General features: G+C 43.7%; 1 protein-coding gene across 1 annotated transcript in view; it reads left to right on the forward strand.

The window, feature by feature from the left end:
* Positions 1 to 9,051, forward strand: part of TMEM132E (transmembrane protein 132E) — a 277,104-nt gene extending 268,053 nt beyond the window's left edge. The window contains exons 8-10 of the mRNA XM_034420955.3: positions 1,241 to 1,520; positions 3,615 to 3,806; positions 5,961 to 9,051. Of these exons, the coding sequence (XP_034276846.1) occupies positions 1,241 to 1,520; positions 3,615 to 3,806; positions 5,961 to 6,995 (1,507 nt within the window). The 3' untranslated portion in view covers positions 6,996 to 9,051. The remainder of the gene's footprint in view (positions 1 to 1,240; positions 1,521 to 3,614; positions 3,807 to 5,960) is intronic.
* Positions 9,052 to 23,090: the final 14,039 nt, after the last annotated feature.

Consider the following 23,090-nt stretch of genomic DNA (forward strand, 5'->3'; position numbering starts at 1 on the left):
AGCTATGCTATTACCCTAGACTTTCCATACAGCTGCCGAATGTATAAGCAATAAGCATGGTTCAGTGAAATGAGAATATTCAATTCATGATCATGATTCGAAATATTCACTTTCGAGGACAGGAAACATTGCCCTTTCTATTTTGGGTGTTGTGATACCATCATCTTCAAGATCCAGCTGGCTGTATGACACCATGGTGGGGTCAGAGTGATTACCTTATCTACCTGACAACATGTCCCCCCCCCCCGCAAATGATTAATTAATTGGGCAGGGCATTCCCTTCAGTTTGATGGTAAGGATAGAGAAAGTTACGAAGATAAACATATGGGCAAGAAATGCTAATGACTGCAGACCTTCAGATTAGTGTTGCTTGGGAAGAGAAACTGCCTGGTGAATTTATTTTGTAACACCTGTGGAGCACTCTGGATGGCTCTCAATTTCCCCATCCCTTCTTCTCCCCCTTCTGGCATTTTCATCCTACATATTCCCTCCCTTCATGTACTTGCCAGTGTTGTGACTTGTGTGAAGATGAGTATTAGTGTGTGTGTGTGTGTGTGTGTGTGTGTGTGTGTGAGGGAGAATACATAGATAGCAATCAACCAGCTTTGTAAATGAGATACCGTATTTTACAAACAAAAAATTAAGTATCATTGGTAGCCATTCAGCTAGTGTAAATTAATTTTGCTTGCCTTGAGGCTCCATGTTTAGGAGTCTGGCTCATGACAGGAATATGTACAGATATGCACACTTGTATACTGTGTATCATGTCCATCCATTTCTTTGGGATAGGGCAGGGGTGTCAAACTCACGTCGTCACGTCATCATGTGATGTATCGTGACTTTTCCCCCTTCACTAAACCGGGGGGGGGGGCGTGGCCAGTGCGTGACACAATCCAGCACGTGGGCCGCGAGTTTGACACGGCTAGGATAGAGGTATAATTCTCAGGATTGGTTTTAGCTCCAGTTGGCAATGTCAGCTTGACAAGATGAGGAAGGTAGGCATTTGGTGTCATTTTTTGTTTATCTTTCTTTTCTTGTCTATCTGCAATTCTTATTTGGCGGGGAGAGGCGCAGTTATCTTAAATTCATGGTTGTCTTTCTTGGAGGTCAAGAAACTGATTTCTGACCATCTGAGAAAGAAAAAAAGATTGATCAGAAGAAAAAAGGAAAATAGTTTGCATTAAAACAAAGCTGCCAGCCAAATTCTTTTCCCATGCTGATGTCCTTCAACTTCTCACAGGTCCATACGGGAGAGTGACGATGAGGAGGAGGAAGAAGAACGGAGACAAAGCAGGGGTTGCACCCTTCAGTACCAGCATTCCACCCTGCAAGTGTTTACCCAGTTCCACACTACCTCCTCAGAGGGCACAGATCAGGTGGTCACGATGTTGGGGCCTGAGTGGATGGTGGAGGTCACAGACCTGGTCAGTGACTTCATGAAGGTGGACAATCCACGTGTGGCACACATGGTCAATAGCAAAACCCTAGCTGGCAGGGAGCCGGGCGCTACCTTGTTCAAGGTAAAAGCTAATCAAGTGCTGAACTAAAATATATATATATATATATATTATATTAGTTGTATAGGGTGGGGGAAGAAGGAAGGAAGGATGGATATGGATGTCATTCCTCGGATGCACAAAATCCCAGTAAATGCCATCGGATTTTCATGAAATGATCCACAAGCTGTCATCAGACCGAGCAGGCTGTCTGTTGTAATGGCAAAAGTGAAGAAAGGATAAATTTGCAGCTATCCAGATAAACCCTTTGCTTATTATTGTCTCATGCATTTGGAGGCAAAGAAAGTGAATGTCCTGTTTTCAAAACTATCTAATCCTTTCCCTCCCAACCTATTCTACTTTTTTATTTTCTAGAGCAAGAATAGCAATCCAGCATCATATTTCCATTTCCATTTTTTTTTAATAGAATCTTCAGTGGAGTCGGTTCAAGGAGTTAGCAACCAGTGAACATGAATTTGGGAGTAGGAATGACATATTACATAATAATATGTAATGTTAAGTATGCAAATTAATTATGTAATATGTAAAAAATGGAAACTAATCAAGGAGAGAAGCAACCTGGAATTGAGGAGAAACTTCCTAACAGTGAGGACAACTAACCAGTGGAACAGCTTGCCTTCAGAAATCATGGACGCTCCATCACTGGAGGTTTTTAAGAAGAGAAGAGGCTGGACAGTCACTTATCTGAAATAGTATAGGTTCTCCTGCTTCAGCAGGGGGCTGGACTAGAAGACCTCCAAGGTCCCTTCCAGCTCTATTCTGATTGATTGATTGAATCCTTACGCAGAGAATTCAGATATGAATGTATATAACCCATTCAGTGTGTGGTTCTGTGTATTTAAAGCAGTACCCCTCAACCTATTGCAGTGTCAGATTATCAAGGTCACAGTTCCTAGCCAACATAGTAGTTGGTTTAGTTTAGGCAGGCTTCGAAGAAGAGTTTTGTGTACCTTTCTTCCTCCATTTTGCATTCCTCGCCCACACTCCTTGCCTCTCTCCTGTGCATTTTCTCCCCGAACATTTCTGAGCAGGGTTTGACTCTGTGCCAGGAATCTCTGTAACTTCAATTAATTCCAGTCTTTGACATTGTATTGCTTTCCTAAGCAAAAATCCCAGGCTGTCATCTTCAAAGATCGTGCTTCTCAAGGTCAGTGTGCTTCCCGCTGAGAAAATATCCTTTGAAGAACTTTCTGTGTGTCTATGTGAAGGAGAGATCATGAATGGGTGATGATCTGTGGACTGGCTCTATTATTATGAGAAGCCCAGTTCCAGAGGGAGAAATGGAAAATGTGGCTATAGATCTCAGGAGGCAGTTTTGAAATCCAGAACCTCTATTACAAAACCTCAGAAGCTGTTCTGTCATGGGCATTTCTTTTCCTGTAATGTATTCCTTGCTTTTTTAAAAAAAAAAGAGAGAGAAAACATATTCCTCGTGTGAGATAACCCATATTCAGTGCAGGAAAAAGATGATACGAATAAGTTACGATAGTAATATTAGACTTGTATGCATGTTTTGTGCTGCAGTATATATGAAGCCTTGCTTATCGTTGAGCAATGCAAGGTATATTTTATTCCTTTCATACTCTTTTTTTTTTTTAATGAAAGTTTTGATTCTAAGAATATCAGTATATGTTTGTCTTCCACTTGCTGGGCCTAAAAATGTCAGGTTCTGGGCTAGGATAAGTTTTTTTTTTTAAAAAAAGAGAGAGATTTCAGGGTCTATTTCATCCTGATTGTTGTCTACCATTATCTGAAGAGGTTATTGGAAAATAAGTCAACTTTAAAAAATGGTGAAATTGGAGCAACTTTTTTATAAGAAGAGATTTGGGAGATGTAGCTATATAAGGTCTATGTGCTACATTTGCCCTTCAGCACTATTGTTTGCAGTCTCCAGCTCCCAATTAATGCTACCAACATTTGCATTAAATTAGAAAAAAAAATGCTCAATTTGAAGGATCTTCCATTTAATCCAGAAATATCCATTTAGTGCTCTTCTTATGCTTTTAATGGGGTTCTTTTCAAATTTTAAAAAAAATATGATTCTGTGAATCCTCAGTCATAGTTCTATATCAATAAGGGCATCCATTTTTTCTACAGGTAGTTTCTCCACTTATGGAAGCTGTCCTTGGTGAGACATCAGTGACTGTGGTTGATGAGAAGGTTACCATTGTGGAATTGAAAGCTCAGGTGGTCTCAAACCTCTCCCTTTCCCTTCATGCCAGCCCTGGAAATAGCCACACCATTGTGGCCAAGACAACAGCCCAGCAGACTCTCAATTTCTCCAAGCAGGTAACGTTGACCACTCTTAGGAAAGTATTTTCACGTTGTAGTTCCCAGAAGCCCCCAAGGTTCAAGGGAGTGGATTGGTCCCGTTCTCACAGACGGCCAAAGAAAAGGCCAACTGTTCTCTTCAAACTGCAGAGAGAGGCCCATGGGAAGAGAGGTTGCTTCACTTGAAAATATTCTCTGTAGACCGAGAACCAGGATGCCACAGGAAAGATGGAACTTGGTCTGAACAAATCACTTCTCAAAAATGTCCCTAACAGGGGACTGAATTTTTCTGTGCATTGATGTGGAAGGGGAACTCTAGTTCATTGGAGAGATTGCTGAATCTTTAAAAGGTTCAGAGAAATATGTTTTACTGGGTTTTACTGGGTTTTTTTAAAAAAAAATCACTGAAAATTGCAGCAAAATTCTTCTCACAATACATTATTATGTCCTTGGGTTTGCTCTAGTGAAATGTAAAATTTGTTACTACCGGTTCTGTGGGCATGGTTTGGTGGGAGGGGTAATGTGACCGGGTGGGCATGGCCAACTTTTCTTTTTTTTTAACTTTTAAAACCATTTTCTTCTACAACCTCTTCGGCTGAAGAGGTTGTAGAAAAAATGCTTTTAAAAGCCTCTGACGATCCCAGCTGAGCCACGCGATCATCAGAGGCTTTTTTTTTTACTTTTAAAAGCATTTTTCCAGCCGAAGAGGTTGTAGAAAAAATGCTTTTACATATTTTTTTTAAAAGCCTCTGATGATTGCGTGGCTCAGCTGGGCATGGGGGCCCCAGGGATTTTTCTTACTGGTTCTCTGAACCACCCGCCGCCATCGCTACCGGATTGGGCAATCCGGCCCGAACCAGGAGCATTTCACTCCTGGTTTGCTCAATAAAGTGAACAAACTCAGTTAAAGATCTGGCAGTTGCATTCACACGACATGCTTAACCATCATTGCTTTCTAATCAGTTAACGTTGTTGTTGCTTAGATTCTTGTGTGGACTCAGCTGCATGTGTATAGGAGAAGGTAGCTTACCAGGGAAGGAATTTTTTTTACAAGAGTTCCGTAGCCTCGTAAACGTTTATTTGATAGTTTGCTAGAGTACATCACATATTTTAAATGATTCCAAGCAGTTTACAGAGTAAGCTGTACAAAAAGAAAACATGAAGCCATTGCAAAATATTTGATGCAACCAATAAAAATAAAATAAAATAGAAATCACAGAAGAAGAATACCATGTCCAGGTTCCCTCCCTAGCAAGGCTGACATAAATAGCCATGTAGGTTTCAAAAGCCCTACAAAATTCAGGTAATCCTTGATTTTTCAACCATTTCGTTAATCCAAATGTATGGTTTTCCATATTGGGTGAATATGGAAAATTGAGAATATTGTGACTGGCTGGGTATGAATAAATCAGACATAAGAGAGACCGGTTTGAGAAAAAAGGACAGATTATAATGTACACTAGATGGGGAGATGGGAATTTGCATTTCAGAATATCTGGAGGGTGACGGGCTGGAGAAGGTTTTAGATAAAACATAGAAGCAGACGGATGAAAACAGTGGAAATTGGGGGATTCGGATTGATAGAGAGTGGTGGTTTTGAAACGGGGGGTCCTAGGTTCTGGGAGATCAAAGGACGCCTTGTTATGTCTTCCTTGACCAGCAGTATTGGCAAAGAAGCTTTTCTGAAATTGTGCTTGACAACTATTCATGACCTTTCTGTCCTGGCAGCCCAAATATATCAACTGAAGGAAAGATATTCTGGAATGCTCTGTAGTTCCTAAGGTAGGAGAGTTCTTAAATCAAGACTTTTTTTAAAAAAAACCAGAAAATCATTTTCTATTGAACGGAATGAGGAGGCATGCATTTTGAACTGGGTTCTCCATAACTACAAGGTTCTATTCTCCAGAAGTCACATACTGTCTGTGATCTAAGTAACTTGAGATCTCCTAGGACAGTGTTTGTCAACCTTGGAAGCTTGAAGATGAGTGGACTTCAACTCCCAGAATCCCCCAGCCAGCGCTGCTGGCTGGGGGATTCTGGGAGTTGAAGTCCACCCATCTTCAAGCTTCCAAGGTTGACAAACACTGTCCTAGGAGATCCAAAAATACATTCTTGTGCAAAAGTTTATGAGTGATTCCAAACAATTTTGTTTTTTGTTTTTTCCCCAAATAGGAAGCTCTGCTCAGTCTCTGGGTGTCGTACAGTGATGGCACAATTGCTCCCCTCTCTTTGTATGACCCAAAGGATTACACACTGGTGGTGACAAGCCAGGACAAGTCAGTGGTATCGGTGGTGCCCGAGCGGACCTTCCCACTAGTGAGGGCTGAAGGGGAAGGGTCCGGCGAGCTGATTAAAGCTGACCTGCTGATCTGCGAGAGCTGCCAGAAGACCAAACGCAAGAGTGTGCTGGCCACCACATTGGCTAATGTCCGTGTGCATTTCAGCTCTGAGGAGGAACCTACTTATGACTATGAGCCTGTCCAAACTCCTAGCAGACCTGGGCGGGAGAAGAGTATGCCTCGCACCACACCACGGGTGGAAGTAGAGTGGCCTCTGGTGCCAAGTCAGGAGAGTTGGGCGCCCAGCGTCATCCTCCCAACGGAGGACTTCCCAGCTATTCCCACTGGCTACGTACAAGTCTCTCGAGGACTCACAGACCTGGAAATAGGCATGTATGCCCTGCTCGGTGTCTTCTGTTTAGCCATTCTGGTGTTCCTTATTAATTGTATTGTCTTTGTACTCAAGTACCGGCACAAACGGATCCCGCCAGAAGGACAAACCAACATGGACCACTCCCACCACTGGGTCTTCTTGGGTAATGGACAACCATTGCGGGCCCAGAATGATCTTTCTCCTCAGCCTGAGAGCCCAGGCAACCCACTGGAGAACGTGCAGACCTGCTGCCATGGTGACCACCACAGCAGCGGCTCCTCGCAAACCAGTGTGCAGAGTCAGGTTCACGGGCGGGGGGATGGCTCTTCTGGGGGCTCCACCAGGGACCAGAACGAAGACCCTCTCAATTCTCCCACTTCCAAGCGTAAGCGGGTCAAATTTACTACCTTTGCCACCATGCCCTCTGAGGAACTGGCCTATAATTCTATTCCTATAGCAGATGAAGAGGACTTGGAGTGGGTCTGCCAAGACATAGGTTTGCAGGAGCCCGAGGAGCTGCACAACTACATCCATAGGATCAAGGAGATTGCATAACGGGCCGGACCCAACACTTACAAGCCAAGGGGAGAGATTTACGGGGATGCTCTCTCTGGGCTTGAAATGGCTAGATTGCATTGCCCACCCAGGCTCTTCTCTAGCTCTTCCTCTCAGTGGACAAGCCCACCTGCACGACCAGGAATGGTTTTACAGGAAAACCAGACATCTTGTAGAATGGGATGAATCTATTCTTTTTTTTTCTTCTTTTGGAGGGAGAGCTCTTACGAAAGGCTGCTTGTGGTACACCTATGGGTCACTCTGTATAGTTGAAGGAGACTTGGCCGGAGCAGGCTGGGTGCCATTACTCCATTAAAGTGGGGTTGGGGACTGGCTGGCACCGTCAAGCAGGCCAAGAGAAGGGAGTGTCTGAGCCATGGTTGGTTAATGAGCCAGAGTATGCAATAGGTCCTTGCACCTGATGGGTTGCTTGGGGGAATGTTACTCCTTGCCTTGCCAACATCCACTGCTGCCTTTGCTGCCCGTCTCTCTCTGAAAGGCGATGCAATCCTTTGGTCTCTCGGCTTTTTCTTTTTTTTTTTCTTGCACAATAAATGTTGACTCTTTAAAATAAATAATATTCAGGGATTCTGCTCGGCCCAGGGGGAGCCAAATGGAACAGTCTTCTGGTTGGTGGGAAGGGAGAACCCTCAGACCAGATTGCCATCAAGACCCTCCCTCCACACGGTGGCGGGGAGTCACTGTTGCTATCCGGGGAGGGGGGCTGAGAAAAAGGACTGCCCTCCGCCCCCGTTACTTCAAACACCATCTTCCTCTTCTAATGCCTGTACTGCTTCCTCCCTAGATCCAGCCTCCCCCCCCCCAAATTGTGTATTAACCCACCCTCTAACTCCAAGCAGGAGAGAGTAGAAATTAATATTCCTGGAAGAAGCCATCTAATTTCCAAAGAGGGATCAAGTTCCCAACCTATCTGGTTTTTAAATGCGGGATGTTTGGGCTCAAAGATCTTCCTGGTTGGTTTCTCCATCAGTTGACTGCCCTGTTGGGAGCAGTTTTCCCTTCTCGTTGAGGAAATACATTTTTTTCTGTAGAAGAGGGAAGAGGGAGGTGTAGCTACTAGTCTGTCACTGTGAGCGCTCCCCGAACTCTCCCCTGCTCCCTTTCTCACTGTCTGAGCTTCTTTGATCTCCAGGAACATGGAAAACAAAGCTTTTCCCAAGGTATAGATTTCACAAAGGGTCATGATATAAATTAGGAAAGGGCAAGCAAGATGGGGTCAGGCATGATGGTGATACCCTAATCAGGAGCCACTATATACACGGGGCTGGACTTTACAATTTTATTTAAAAGCGAGAGATATCAGTCCACTCTGACTGCAGGATTCTTATTTGTCCAGAAGTCTCTACCTGGCTCCTTCTTCTGTCTACTGTGTTTCCCCGAAAATAAGCCCTCCCCCGAAAATAAGCCCTCCCCGAAAATATTAACCACATGCACAGCTGCTCCCCACCATTTCCTCTGTTTAGGATTAGGGAGACAGAGCTGGAAATCAGGTAAGACGGCAAGAGGAGCCCCGTCTTGCTCCACGCGTCCCAAAATAATAAGACCTCCCCGAAAATAAGGCCAAGCTCTTATTTCAGGGTTCAAAAAATATAAGACAGGGTCTTATTTTGGGGAAAACATGGTACTTATTCTTCTCTTTGGGAAGGAGTGTTGATACTTGCCAGTGAAAATACTGGATTTGATCCTCAGAAGGATCATGATATCCTTGACAATCAACCTGGTGGGCGGCCTCTGACCAAAGTTGAAGCTTCTCTTGACATTGCTGTTTCTCAAGAGTCCTGGGAAACTTTCCGATATTGGAATGGGAGGGGGGAAGAAAAGGCACATACAAGCCGAGATCAGCAGAACAAGTAAGTATAAAAGGATTCATTGGGGGCAAAACACTCTGCGTTAATTTTTCATAAACACAGCTGGAGTCTGCACTGTCTTGTTACTAACCAGGAAAATTATCTTGGGGTCATAAAGGGTACCTCGGCAAAGAGGCTGATGTATATGACTGTTGTGGGAATGACAAGCTCCAACTAGGAAAAATAAAGAAGGAATTAAAAATGGTCAACATTGTAGCACACTTATATAAATCTAGGGCATGACCACACCTGAAAATCTATGTATGGCTCTGGTCGCCATATTTAAAAATGAAGGTAATTTGAGCTGGAACTACAGAAGTGGACAATCAAAGTGACGGGAGATACACAAGCTTCTGATTTGTTTTATTTTATTATTTATATGCACCCCATCTTGCCTAGAGATGACTGTGCAGCTTCTCAACAGTAGAGAAACAAGGTAAAACATTAAAAATAAAAGCATAAATATTAACATTAAAATGAACAAGACGAAGGGAGCAAGCTACAAAAGAGATGGAGGTAGAATGATTCTGGCACGAAGAAAGTAAACAGGAAGATGTATTGTCCTTAATTTCAAACACTGCGACAAGGATCATCCAGTGATTAAAAGGAAGTTAGAAAATGGTTTTCTACATGGCACGTGCTTAGCCCCAAAACACTGAATTGGAGCCACCATGCTTTAGATCAGTGTTTCTCAACCTTGGTAGCTTGAAGATGGGTGGGCTTCAACTCCCAGAATTCTGGAGTTGAAGTCCACCCATCTTCAAGCTTCCAAGGAAACACTGCTTTAGATTAAAGGCTATCAGCCTTGAGGCTCAAGATTATCTTTGAGGCACCATGCCTTTAAATACCCAGTTGTGAGGAGTAATGGCAGGCGATGCGTCTGTCTCTACAGAGAAGCAAAATACTGGACTAAGATGTTGCAGTCCTTAGATGTTGCAACCTTAGAAGTTGCAATCACAATGCATCTGTAGAACATCAGTATTACTGGCATTGCATGGCATTCTGCAGAAGATTATGGGTAAAGCTGACAAACCAAGATGTGGAGGCAAGGTCAGTTGAAGTTAGGAGGCATATTCCTTCTTCAGAGCTTGTTCACCCACCCTCCTAACCACCCGCTCAAAGAGGTGAGTATATTAATAAAAAGGATTAATGATAAGCAGCACTTTGCATTAATCGGGTGTCTTGGGACCCTGATGGCGCATATTATTTTGCTGTTAACCTTCAATACATCCCAAACTCTTGGTGTTTGAATGTTTGCTTTTAACAGGACCTGAAACTAGGCCAGGGGTCAGCAGCCTACGGCTTCGAAGCCGCATGTGGCTCTTTGAGTCCTCTGCTGTGGCTCCCTGTCAGGTGATCCCAACACTGGCTGGCCCCGCCCCTCGCCCTTCCCTCCCAGTCACTCCTCGTCTGGCCTGAGAAGGTATGGGCTACAGTGGGGGACGGAGAAGCGGCCAGGGCAGAGACAAGGGAGATACAGAAAGAGGGAGAGAGAGAGAGACATAGAGAGGGAGGGGGGGAGGGAGGGGGGGAGAGAGAGATGTCAAAAGGATTTTGTGGTTCCCGGTGTTTTTTAACAACTGGTTCTCTGCCCTAATGACCAGCTGGGTAGGCATGGCTGGGGGGGGGGGGTCATGTGACCAGTGGAAGTGAGTGACATTGAGTTGGCCACACCCACCCAGGTTTTGAGGCTCCTGGTGTTTTTTTTTCTGTAGGAAATGGGTCCAAATGGCTCTCTGAGTATTTAAGGTTGCAGACCCCTGAACTAGGCTATGCAAAATTAAACTCTTGCATGGCAGAAACTACAGTACAGTCACCACCACACACAACTGGATGCCAAATGTTTCGTGCCTGTTTCCCACATGTCTAACTAATGGAGGAGAGACTGCAGTGGCCAATGAGACTTCAAAGAGACTGCAGTGGCCCTAGTATCCTTCAGCAGCTTCCAAGTTCCAGGGATTATTTTACAAAAGGTCAATTATCATAATTTCTCTGTCCACCTGCCTAGTCATTCCTTAAGTTATAGGTTCCTCTTTATATCAGTGGCTGAGATTGTCAGGCTGAGTGTTACGATTGTGGTAGTAGCTTTGCGTACGTTGTGTGTTGCCACATCAGGTATTCCCTGGATCATCCTGGGAAATTTATAAAATGCAGCCACTTCCATCCTTCAGACCAAGTCAGAATTAGATCAATTTGTCCCCAACTTGGGTAAATATAGGCTTCGTTCACACAACAGATTATGGGGGCAATAAGCTGACTTTGTATAAATATACAAAAGTATGAAAGCTATTGCTTAACGCATTGTAAGCCACCCTGAGTCTCCAGAGAAGAGCGGCATATAAATCAAATTAAAAAAAAAAAACCCAATAAAATGGTTCACTTGATTACTAAACCCATTTTCTGGGTTTAGAGAAGACATTTAACCACAAAGAACCAAACGGGCTGTTAAAGTTAACATTAAGCTTGTTGCAAATAAGCCATAGAATAAATTCAGAGCATGCAGAAAATCCCATTTTCTTGCTTAAAGGGGCTTTTCCAATCGAAGGATTTAATACAAGGTAGAGCTCCCATTCTGGCTATGATTCAAGAATAAATGCATGCACTGGATGCTGGATCCTGAGTTTAGCCAATGAGCTCTTTGGGATCTTTGCTTTAAAGTTTGGGAAGCAACTGTTCCTGATTAACATACAGGTAGTCCACAACTTAACAACAGTTTGTTTAGTGGTTGTTCACAAAGTTACAATGGCACTGAGAAATGTGGCTTATGACCAGTAGTGAAATGTAAAATTTATCACTACCGGTTCTGTGGGTGTGGCTTGGTGGGGGGGGGGTAATGTGACTGGGTGGGTGTGGCCAACTTCTTTTTTTTAACCTTTTAAAACCATTTTTTCTACAACTTCTTCGGCCGAAGAAGGTTGTAAAAAAAAATGCTTTTAAAAGCCTCTGACGATCCCAGCTGAGCCGCGCGATTATCGGAGGCTTTTTTTTTTTTTTTTACTTTTAAAAGCATTTTTTCGGCTGAAGAGTTTGTAGAAAAAATGCTTTTAAAAATTAAAAAAAGCTTCTGATGATTGCATGGCTCAGATGGGCAATGGGGGGGGGCAGGGATTTTTGCTACCAGTTCTCCGAACCACCCACCTCCATCACTACCAGATTGGGCAATCCGATCCGAACCGGGAGCATTTCACCCCTGCTTATGACTCTTTTTTCATACTTAACAACTGTTGCAGTGTCTTCATGGTCAGGTGAGCAAAATTTGGATGGCAACTGGTTCATATTTATGACTATTGTAGTGGCCCAAAGTCATGTGATCACCTTTGCAACATGACCAGCAAAGTCAATGGGGAAGCCAGATTCACTTAACATGTTACTAACTTAACAATTGCAATGATTCATTTAATAACCTTGGCAAGAAACATCATAAAATGGGGCAAAATTCAGTTAACTGTCTTGCTTAGCAATGGAAATTTTGGGCTCCATTGTAGTTGTAAGTTGCAATTAATTAAGATATTAAGTTGCAATTAATACCTGTAATTGCAATTTGCACACTTGTAATGAATGCATGTCATCTGGGCATCTTGGGAGAATTTGGAGGCTGAAATTCTTCTATGAGCTCCAATTCTTTGGCTGGGCCCACAATAGAATTACACAACAAACAGAATTACAGATACTCCTCTACATAGGACCCTAATGGAGTTTGTCCATTACAGCTGTAATATTGTAATGGTTGTAAACTTTACTAATTTAGTTACCTTTCTGCGGTTAAGTGAGTGCCGTTATTAAGCAAACCAATAGATTTGTTTGGGGGCAGTTTTGCTGTAAACCAGAAGTAAGTGCCAGTTTTCAGCAAAACTTTTAAAATGTGGTCACATGACCACAGAACTTTGGAGTTGGGTTGTAAACCCCCTTTTTCAGGTCAGTCATAACTCGGGGACCATCTGTATCGGTTTATCAGATTTCTGTCCTGCCTTTCATTCAGGAGCCCAAAATGGTACATGTAGCACAACCTTCTTTTTTCTGCAACCATAGGTAGGTTGTGCTGTGAGAACGAATGGCTCAAAGACACAAGATGAGTTTTTATGGCTGAGGGTGAAACCGGATAGCAAAACAAAAGTGCTATGCCTAGTACGTAATACGTTACGTTCAAACCTTATTGTGGCTCAATGCAGTTGTCAGCATGCCAGAATGATTAGGGGACTGGAGACTAAAAGATATGAAGAACGGTTACAGGAACTGGGCATGGCTAGTCTAGTGAAGAGAAGGACCAGGGCAGACATGATAGCAGTCTTCCAATATTTGAAGGGCTGCCACAGAGAGGAGGGGGGTCAAGCTATTTTCCAAGGCACCTGAAGACCAGACAAGGAATAATGGATGGAAACTGACCAAGGAGAGATTCAACCTAGAAATAAGGAGAAATTTCCTGACAATCAACCGATGGAACAGCTTGCCTTTGGAAGTTGTGGGAGCTTCATCACTGGAGCCTTTCAAGAAGCGATTGGACTGCCATCTGTCAGAAATGGTGTAGGGTCTCCTGCTTGGGTAGTGGGTTGGGCTAGATGACCTACAAGGTCCCTTCCAACTCTGTTAATCTGTCTGTCTGGCTTCATACCACTTGTTAGCACAATTCCCAGAACAGGCTCAACTTGACTACTGAACTCCTTTTTGTGGTCTTAATGGATGAAGAAACAAAGCAAATGGGATAGATTAAAATAACATTCTAAGCCATGCTCCCCTTCCCCCCCAAACCACCCCCTACTTAAGATTGAAACTAACCAAGATTTACATGCCGACTGGGGAATTTTGGGAGTTCACTTATCTTAAACTTGCCAAGGTTTGAAAATGCTACTCCAATCCTTGGACATTGTTTTCCTGGACCGTCCTGATTTGAGTAATAAGAGAGTCTTAATTCCTTCAAGACAGATTATTCACTGATAACTATCAGACATCTCAGGAATGAGTTTGGAGCTCTGGGTCATTCTAAACAGCACTTGATTTAATCCAGGCACTCCTGGCTATTAAAAATAAGATATCTATTGTAACCAGACATCTAGCTTTCCCCCCCACACCCTCAAATCTCTAAAACATTTCACATCATTGCACATACTTAATATAACTCTGTATGTATGCACACACACACATATTTGACTTTCAAATGCAAAGTGGATGTGATCATGGGTGCTATTTAGCAGGTTCTGACAAGTTCTGGAGAACCGGTAGCGGAAATTTGGAGTAGTTCAGAGTACCGGCAAATACGACCTCTGGCTGGCCCCAGAGTGAGGTGGGAATGGAGATTTTGCAGTATCCTTCCCCTGCCATGCCCACCAAGCCATGCCCACAGAACCGATAGATATAAAAATTTCAATTCCACCACTGGATGTGATAGGTAAAGATAAAGGTTCCTCTTGCACATATGTGCTAGTCATTCCCAACTCTAGGGGGCGGTGATCATCTCCGTTTCAAAGCCGAAGAGCCAGCGCTGTCCAAAGACATCTCCGTGGTCATGTGGCCGGCATGACTAAACGCCAAAGCCGCACAGAACGCTGTTACCTTCCCACCAAAGGGGGTCCCTATTTTTCTACTTGCATTTTTTACGTGCTTTCTAACTGCTAGGTTGGCAGAAGCTGGGACAAGTAATGGGAGCTCACCCCGTTACGGGGCACTAGGGATTCAAATGGCTGAACCTTTCAATCTTATCACATCGACCTTTCAATGTCATAAGGAAGTGATAAATAAATATGGTGAAGCTGCCAGAAGATGCCTACTCTCTGTTTTCTTACTAAAGGTTTCCATTCTCCCCAGTCTCTCCTTGTAAGAGCTACTGTCATTCCATAACCTGTTCTGGGTTGGTTTTTTTTTTTTTTTTTTAAACATCAGTCTTAAAATCTGATGCCCAGACAGAATAACTTGAGAGTCTAACCAATGTGCAGTAAAGTGGTACTATTACTTCCTCTGATTTAGAAATATCCATTTCAAATCCCAAGGATAGTTACATGCTACATTAGCTAGTGAATTGGTGAGCAAAGTCTGGGATATATTATAGCACTTAATGGGCAGCCTGATAGTTTTATCTTTGGGCCACAAAATGTGGTGATAAAAGGTTTTCTATAGCCAAATGCTCACACCGTAGAAATAATTTGGAACCAGACATAAGACTCAAAACACCCTCTCTGGCCTTTTGCTACATATATTATTAGCCCCTCTTTGCTAGCTTTTCTTCTTGAAATGTTAGTGATCAATGTGGCAAAAGTTAATTTCCATCATTTGGAAAAGAAGCCTGCGGTTTAAGCAGCATGCTGTGCAATCTGGCCTGCCCCCAAATAGCCAAAAAATAGGAAAATTTGGCTGCACCTGTGAAATTGCATTTGGCTGTGTGGGTTATGTTGGGGGAGCTTGTGATCTAAATCTCTTGAGGGTCTCCCAATCATACTCACACATATGTTTGTGTGTGTGTGTCATGTAATTTCTGGAATCAAAAGACATTTGCACATTGTTCTTTCGGAATTTTCTTCTGGAGCCTGATTTCTAAGAAGTGGTGTGTTGCTATTTTTAAATTTCATTTTGGACCACAGCAGTCCTCATGTCTGAAGCAAACCCTATGAATCATTTAATGTGGTTGCGCATATGATCACGTTTGATTATATCCTCACTACTCATGATCTAGCTGGACACAAGAGTTTTATGTGGAACTTCTGGGGCATTGTTACCCTGGAGGAAATGTAGATTAATACCAACAACAAAGAAATTGGATACACCCTAATTTGCTGATGCTTAATATAATCAAGAGTTGGCATGCAACAGCAATATTTGGGTGGGGTGGGGTGGAGGAAGACACACGTCTCCAGATAGTCCTTGCTTAATGACCATTGGTTCAAAAAATATTTGAAATTATGCTGGCACTGAACGAATGGTACTGTACTTACCATTCAAGGACAAAGAGCCTTGAAGTTATGTTAACACCCCTGTGGTCATATGGGTGAAATTTGAGTGCTTGTCAACTTGTCTAGACTTACAACCCCAAGGGTGTGTCAACTTCCTCCACCTACCTATATCTCCTCCCCCAGCTCTGCCCTTTTAGGTGTCCTGGGCAATGGCATTTCTTGGCAGAGTCAGCATTGGAGCTGAAATGGACTGCCAGGGCTTATACCAGGAGTGAAATCTAAAATTTGTTACTACCGGTTCTGTGGGCATGGCTTGGTGGTGGTGGGGTAATGTGACTGGGTGGGCGTAGCCAACTTTTTTTTTTTTTTAAACTTTTCAAAGCATTTTTTCCAATGCTTTGAAAAGCTTCTCTGCCGATCAGGCAACTCAGCTGGGATCATCAGACACTTTTCAAAGCATTTTTTTTACCACCTCTTTGGCCAAGAGGTTGCAGAAAAAAATGCTTTGAAAAGCCTCTGACGATCCCAGCTGAGCCGCACGATCATCAGAGGCTTTTTTTAAAAAAAACTTTTTAAAGCATTTTTTCGTTGGAAGAGGTTGTAGAAAAAATACTTTTAAAAGTAAAAAAAAAAAGTGCCTCTGATGATCGTATGGCTCAGCTGGGCATTTGGGGGGGGGGCACACAGGGATTTTTGCTACCGGTTCTCTGAACCACCTGCTGCCATCACTACTGGATCGGGTGATCCGGTCCGAACCGGGAGCATTTCACCCCTGGCTTATACAGTTGGCTACGACTGCCCCCAGACCTCTGCTCCCAGTGCTGCTGCCAAGGAGTGTCATTGTGGAAGGTGACCAAAAGGGAGAGGAGATAGGTGTGGGTGGGGCGTGGAGTTCAAGAGAAGGCAGCCCCTTACCTTGGGGACTGGGAGGGATGAAGCTGGGAATAGCTTGGCTTAGGATGGGAACTTACTTAATGACCAGTGGAAATTGGTTAATGAGGGCAACAGGGACTGCCAGGATTGTCATTGGTAAGCAATGTGGTCATGGGACACCATAATGTATGACCGTATCATTTAGCGATGGAAATTCTGGTCTCAATTGCCATGGTTAACCAAGGGCTACCTGTATAGCTGAGATAAGTGAAAAGATATATTGGAGAGAATGCCCTGAAACCTAAAGAAATCTCAATAGGAGGACTCTATTTCAGTACAAATCAACACCTTTCCTACACATTGCAAACCAAAGCAAAATCAAGCTATGAATGAATGGGTACAGTGGGGGGTTATTAGCTTCTGGGTTTGAGCACAATGGGCTGATTTGTAGCCTGGGTACAACATCAGCTCTGAATAGAGCAGAAAGAGGTTGGTGAGTCTCATGAGTATCTATGGCCGCAGCAGGGGTGAAATCTACTTACCTTCCCAACCAGTTCGGAAGTGCACGCGCATGTCATGTGTGCACGCGGACCAGTGGTGAAATCTAAAATTGGTTACTACTAGTTCTGTGGGCGTGGCTTGGTGGGTGGGTGGGGTAATGTGACTGGGTGGGTATGGCCAACTTTTTTTTTTTTTTTTTACTTTTAAAACCATTTTTTCTACAACCTCTTTGGCGAAGAGGTTGTAAAAAAATGCTTTTAAAAGCCTCTGACGATCCCAGCTGAGTTGCCTGATCAGCAGAGGCTTTTTTTCTTTTAAAAGCCTCTGACGATCTCAGCTGAGCCGCACCATCATCAGAGGCTTCTTTTTTTACTTTTAAAAGCATTTTTTTCTGCCGAAGAGGTTGTAGAAAAAATGCTTTTAAAAATAATTTTAAAAAGCCTCTGATGATCGCGCAGCTCAGCTGGGCATGGGGTGGAGGGGGGCAGGGATTTTTGCTACCGGTTCTCTGAACCACCCACTTCTATCGCTACCGGATCGGACAATCCGGTCCGAACCGGGAGCATTTCACCCCTGGCGCGGACCCTCTGCGCATGCCCAAGCCCTTCTGCGCATGCACAGAGGGTAAAAAACAGGTTACTTCCTGGTTAAAACCAGGAAGTATCAACAAATGGGGCGGGTGGGTGGTGCCTCGTGCCACCATCGCTACCGGTTCTCCGAACCACCGGCCACCATTGCTACCGTTTCAGCCGAACCGGTCCCAACTGGGAACATTTCACCACAGGGAAAGTGGTACCCTGTGCATGATGACATCACTAGCCAAAAAATATAAATTGTGTACAGATTGTCCTTCATTGTGGTCATAACTCCACAATTGAGTCCAAAATTTCTGTTTCTAAGTGAGACAGTTCTTGAGTTTTGCTCCATTTGATGACCTTTCTTGCTACAGTTGTTAAGTGAATCGGTGCCATTGTTAAGTTAGTAGCATGGTTGTTAAATGAATCCAGCTGTTCCATTGACTTTGCTTATCAGGAGGGGCAAAAGGGGGTCTCATGACCCCAGGACAACTGCAACTGTCATAAATATGAGTCAGTTGCCAAGCATCTGAATGTTGACTATGTGACCCTGGGGATGCTGCAATGGTCATACGTGCGGAAAATAGACATAAGTCATTTTTCCGTGCTGTTGTAACTTTGAATGGTCATTAAAAGAACTATAGGTAGTCCTCAACTTACAACAGCTCATTGAGTGATCATTCAAAGTTATAATGCCACTGAAAAAAGTGACTTATGACCATTTTTCACACTTATGACCATTGCAGCATCCTCATGGTCACATGATTTACATTTGGATGCTTGACAACTGACTCACATTTATGACAGTTGCAGCATCCTGGGGGCATGAGTTCCTCTTTTGTGACCTTCTGACAAGCAAAGTCAATGGGGAAACCAGATTCACTTAACGACTGTGTTAGTAATTTAATACCTGCAGTGATTCACTCAACAATTGTGGCCAGAAAGGTCATAAAATGGGGCAAAAGTAACTTAACAAATATCTCACTTAGCAACAGAAATTTTGGGCTCAATTGTGGTTGTAAGTTGAGGACTACCTGTATTGTAAATCAAGGACTATCTGCAATGCATAATTTTTACACAATAACACATATGACAGCATTGGAGTTTCAGCCTTGAGACTACTTCACAGCACTGGTGAGTGTTTGGTGATCAAATGGCCAGCTGTTCAGTGGTTTGAATCCCTAGTGCCGCGTAATGGGGTGAGCTCCCGTTCCTTGTCCCAGCTTCTGCCAACCTAGCAGTTCAAAAGCACGTTAAAAATGCAAGTAGAAAAATAGGGACCACTTTTGGTGGGAAGGGAACAATGTTCAGTGCGCCTTTGGCGTTTAGTCATGCCGGCCACATGACCACGGAGACGTCTTCAGACAGTGCTGGCTCATCGCCTTTGAAATGGAGATGAGCACTGCCCCCTATAGTCGGGAACGACTAGCACGTATGTGCAAGGGGAACCTTTACCTTTTACATACATACATACATACATACATACATACATACATACATACATATTCTCTCTCTCTCTCTCTCTCTCACACACACACACACAATTAAGGCGACCTGATAACGGATGAGGTTTGATATTTACAAATTTGCTATAAACATCTGAAATACCAGACTGATTTGAGAAATCATGAGAGGGGACGAGTCTGTGAAAGGATTTTTACGCTGAATATTCACATTAGAATCAGCTCTACATCTCAGGTGCTATAAGAACAACAGAAGACATTGCAAGTCTATCATAACTCATCCTCCATCCCAGTTCATTCAACTTGCAAGATACAGATTGTGGATTCTGTTGAAACTGTTGCAGGCAAAGCAATTCACAAATACAGACACCTGAAGGAAGAAAGGGTCGTCTCAAATAGGGTCATCTTATTTTTTTATTTATTAGTCATATTTCTATGCCGCTCACTCTCCGAGGACTCTGGGCAGCTTACACCAAAGACAGTATACTAAATAGCATATTGCCCCCAACAATCTGGGTCCTCATTTTACCCACCTCGGAAGGATGGAAGGCTGAGTCAACCTTGAGCCGGTGAGATTTGATCCACTGATCTGCTGAACTAGCAGTCAGCTGAAGTAGCTGCAGAACTACACTCTAACCACTGCGCCACCTCGGCTCGTCTTGATGGTCACCCATATCATAAGTACCATAAAATCTGGGATTTTTCTACATTGCTTTCGGTGGGCATTTCTACCACCCTGAGGGAAAGAAAATCAACTGCATCAAAATGGAGCTTCAAGTTTCATCTCTCAACAAATAAATATTGATTCAATAATCACTTCCTTTGTTTACCTCACACATCAATCCTAGATTTGACTTCCCTTATTGGTTCCAACAATGGAAGCCAAGCCCAATTAGCGGCATCCTTAGTGGGCTCAAAAAAGGCAAGATGGTGTCCATCAATGTACCAATGAAACCCCTTTCCTTGGTTGAAGATATGGTACATTTGACCCATGTAATAAGGAGTAGAGCAGGAGGTTGGACTAGAAGACATCCAAGGTACCATCCAACCCTATTCTGCGATTCTGTTATTATGCCATTACACCTGCCATCATGGTATTTAATTTTTAGTCTTCTCGGCTGAGCCCTGGGCCCAATCTCATTTTCTACTAAATGATAGGCCCAAAGCCATCTTGTGAATTTTGGCTTCATACCATCAGATAAATAAGACCATAGAAGCTCATTTTTTATAACCAACATTAAATAACCTTTGAATCTGGTTTGGGCGAGTCCTTGATGGGCAACAGTATCTTTTGCCTATTGAATGAAAGAGCTCTGGCAGATTAAACTAATGAAAAGCCCTTGCAATTACATTAAGGCAATCTAATTCCCTTTGTCTAGTTTTAAAGGCTTGTTATGATGTTTAAAAAGCCACATGCAAATAATGGAACATAATAAAAATGTAATTGCATTAAGATATGCCAGCAAATACGACATCTTTCCCAGCGGCTGGAATCTGTTAGGTTTCAAACTATACATAAATCATATAAACAAAATAGTGAGACTATTTATTTACATGCATTATAGCCACCTAACCCCCATGGACTCTCCATGATGTAGAACCCCTCCCTCCCCCCTGAATCTATAAACACAGATAAAACCTAAACCACATTAACAGTCTACAGTAGATTAAAACAATCTAAAATTGACACAAAACAACTCCCCACAAAATACAACACTATCAATAGAACAGAATATTTGTAGCCCAGGGTTGAACTGTGGGGTCCTTGGTGCTCTCCAAGCTTGGTTGCTTTCTTTATTTTTATTTTTATTTTATTTTTTATTTTATTTTTGGATTTATATACTGCCCTACTCCCGAAGGACTCAGGGCGGTGAACAGCCAAAAGATAAAACACACATAATACAAAATTTAAAAAACAATGTAAAAACACATTAAATAGTTTGGCCCAAACAAATTAAAACACCCCCATTGTTTTAAAACAAATTTAAAATAACAATTAAAAGGAAGTTAGGCCAGGCCAGCCTGTTGGAATAAAAAAGTCTTGAGGGCACGGCGGAAAGTGTGTAAATCCGGGATCCTCCGTATCTCCGGGGGGAGCTCGTTCCAAAGGGCAGGTGCCCCCACAGAGAAGGCTCTCCCCCTGGGGGCCGCCAGTCGACACTGTTTGACCGACGGCACCCTGAGGAGCCCCTCTCTGTGGGAGCGTACTGGTCGGTGAGAGGCTACTGGTGGCAGAAGGCGGTCTCATAAGTACCCAGGTCCTAAGCCATGGAGCGCTCTAAAGGTGGTAACCAAGACCTTGAAGCGCACCTGGAAGACCACCGGGAGCCAGTGCAGCTCGCGCAGGAGAGGTGTTACATAGAAACGCCACGTTGCTCCCATAACTTTCTTGCAGATGTTTCATTATCCAACTAGGTAAAATCAGGTGACCTCAGGAAGCCCTGATGATGTTACTTAGTTGGATAATAAAATGTTTGCAAGAAAACTACCAACCTCAGAGAGGAACCTCATAGGCCCGTGATGGCGAACCTATGGCACGTGTGCCACAGGTGGCACGCGGAGCCCTCTCTACAGGCACGCAAGCCGTCGCCCAGCTCAGCTCCACCCTGCATGTGCGCGCGCCTCCTGCCGGCCAGCTGATTTTCGAGCCTCTGCTGCATATATGCGGGGGGCTGGATGCATGTGGGAGACTCATGTGCATTCCCGGGGGGTCGCACGCGCATGCATGGGGACAGGGGAGGTCATGAGTGCATCTGTGGGGGTGGGGTCAGCACGGAAGTGCGGTGCCCCCCCCCACGGCCTGTTTTGGGCCTAGGTGGCCTCCCTGCAGCCTCCTGGGACCAAAAATGGGGGGCATCACCCCGCCCCCCCCACGGCCCGTTTTTTGTTCCAGGAGGCTGCAGGGAGGCCTACTAGGCCCAAAATGGGGTAGATGGGTTGCGTGCGCATGCGCGGGGTTGCACAGGGGTCTCATGTGCATGCGCAGGAGGCGTGGGGAGCGTGAGGGGTTATGTGCGCATGCATGGGGGGGTGGGGATGTCACACGCGCATTGCATTATGGGTGCAGGTGAGCGCATGGGCACTTTTGGCACACAACAACAAAAATGTTAGCCATCACTGTCAAAGGCCATCCAGCCAATCCTCTCTTCAGCTCAGAATCTTAGTCACCACGTTAAAAAAAAGATATTGTGACTTCGGAAAAAGTGCAAAGAAGAGCAACTAAGATGATCAAAGGCCTGAAGACTAAAACATGGAGAATGGTTGCAGGATTTGGGTTTGGCTGGTCTAGAGAAGAGAAGGACTAGGGGGACATGATAGCAGTATTCCAGTATTTGAGAGGCTGCCACAAAGAGGAGGGGGTCAATTTATTTTCCAAAGCACCAAAGGGCAAGTCAAGAAACAATGGGTGGAAACTAATCAAGGAGACAAGCAATCTATAATTGAGGAGAAACTTCCTAACACTGAGGACAATTAACCAGTGGAACAGCTTGCCTTCAGAAGTTGTGGATGCTTCATCATTGGAGATTTTTAAAGAAGAGACTGGACAGTCACTTGTCAGAAATGGTATAGGGTATATGGTAGAAGACCTCCAAGATCCCTTTTAGCTCTATTCTGATGGATTGAATCTAGCGCTAAACACTTCTCAGCATCTTCTCAAGGACCACCTTACCCTATCCAAAGACAGTGTCTGAGGTTATCCATCATTTAAGCTATTATTTGTTTTAACCAGGTTTCTTCATAGCACATAACATGCTAAGCCAAAATTAAAAAATAACATGGCTTACTGCATACAACATGCTGAGTAACCCTTTCCAAACTTTGGAGAACCAACGGCAATTTGGAATTTATAGGAACACTCAGAAAATGACATCCATGGTGAGTATGGCTGATTACCAAACACCCAACCAGCCAATCCTCAGAAGGGAAGTAGTTGATC

This window comes from Pantherophis guttatus, chromosome 1, assembly GCF_059756535.1.
Source record: "Pantherophis guttatus breed Tessera chromosome 1, ASM5975653v1, whole genome shotgun sequence".
Lineage (NCBI taxonomy): Eukaryota > Metazoa > Chordata > Lepidosauria > Squamata > Colubridae > Pantherophis > Pantherophis guttatus.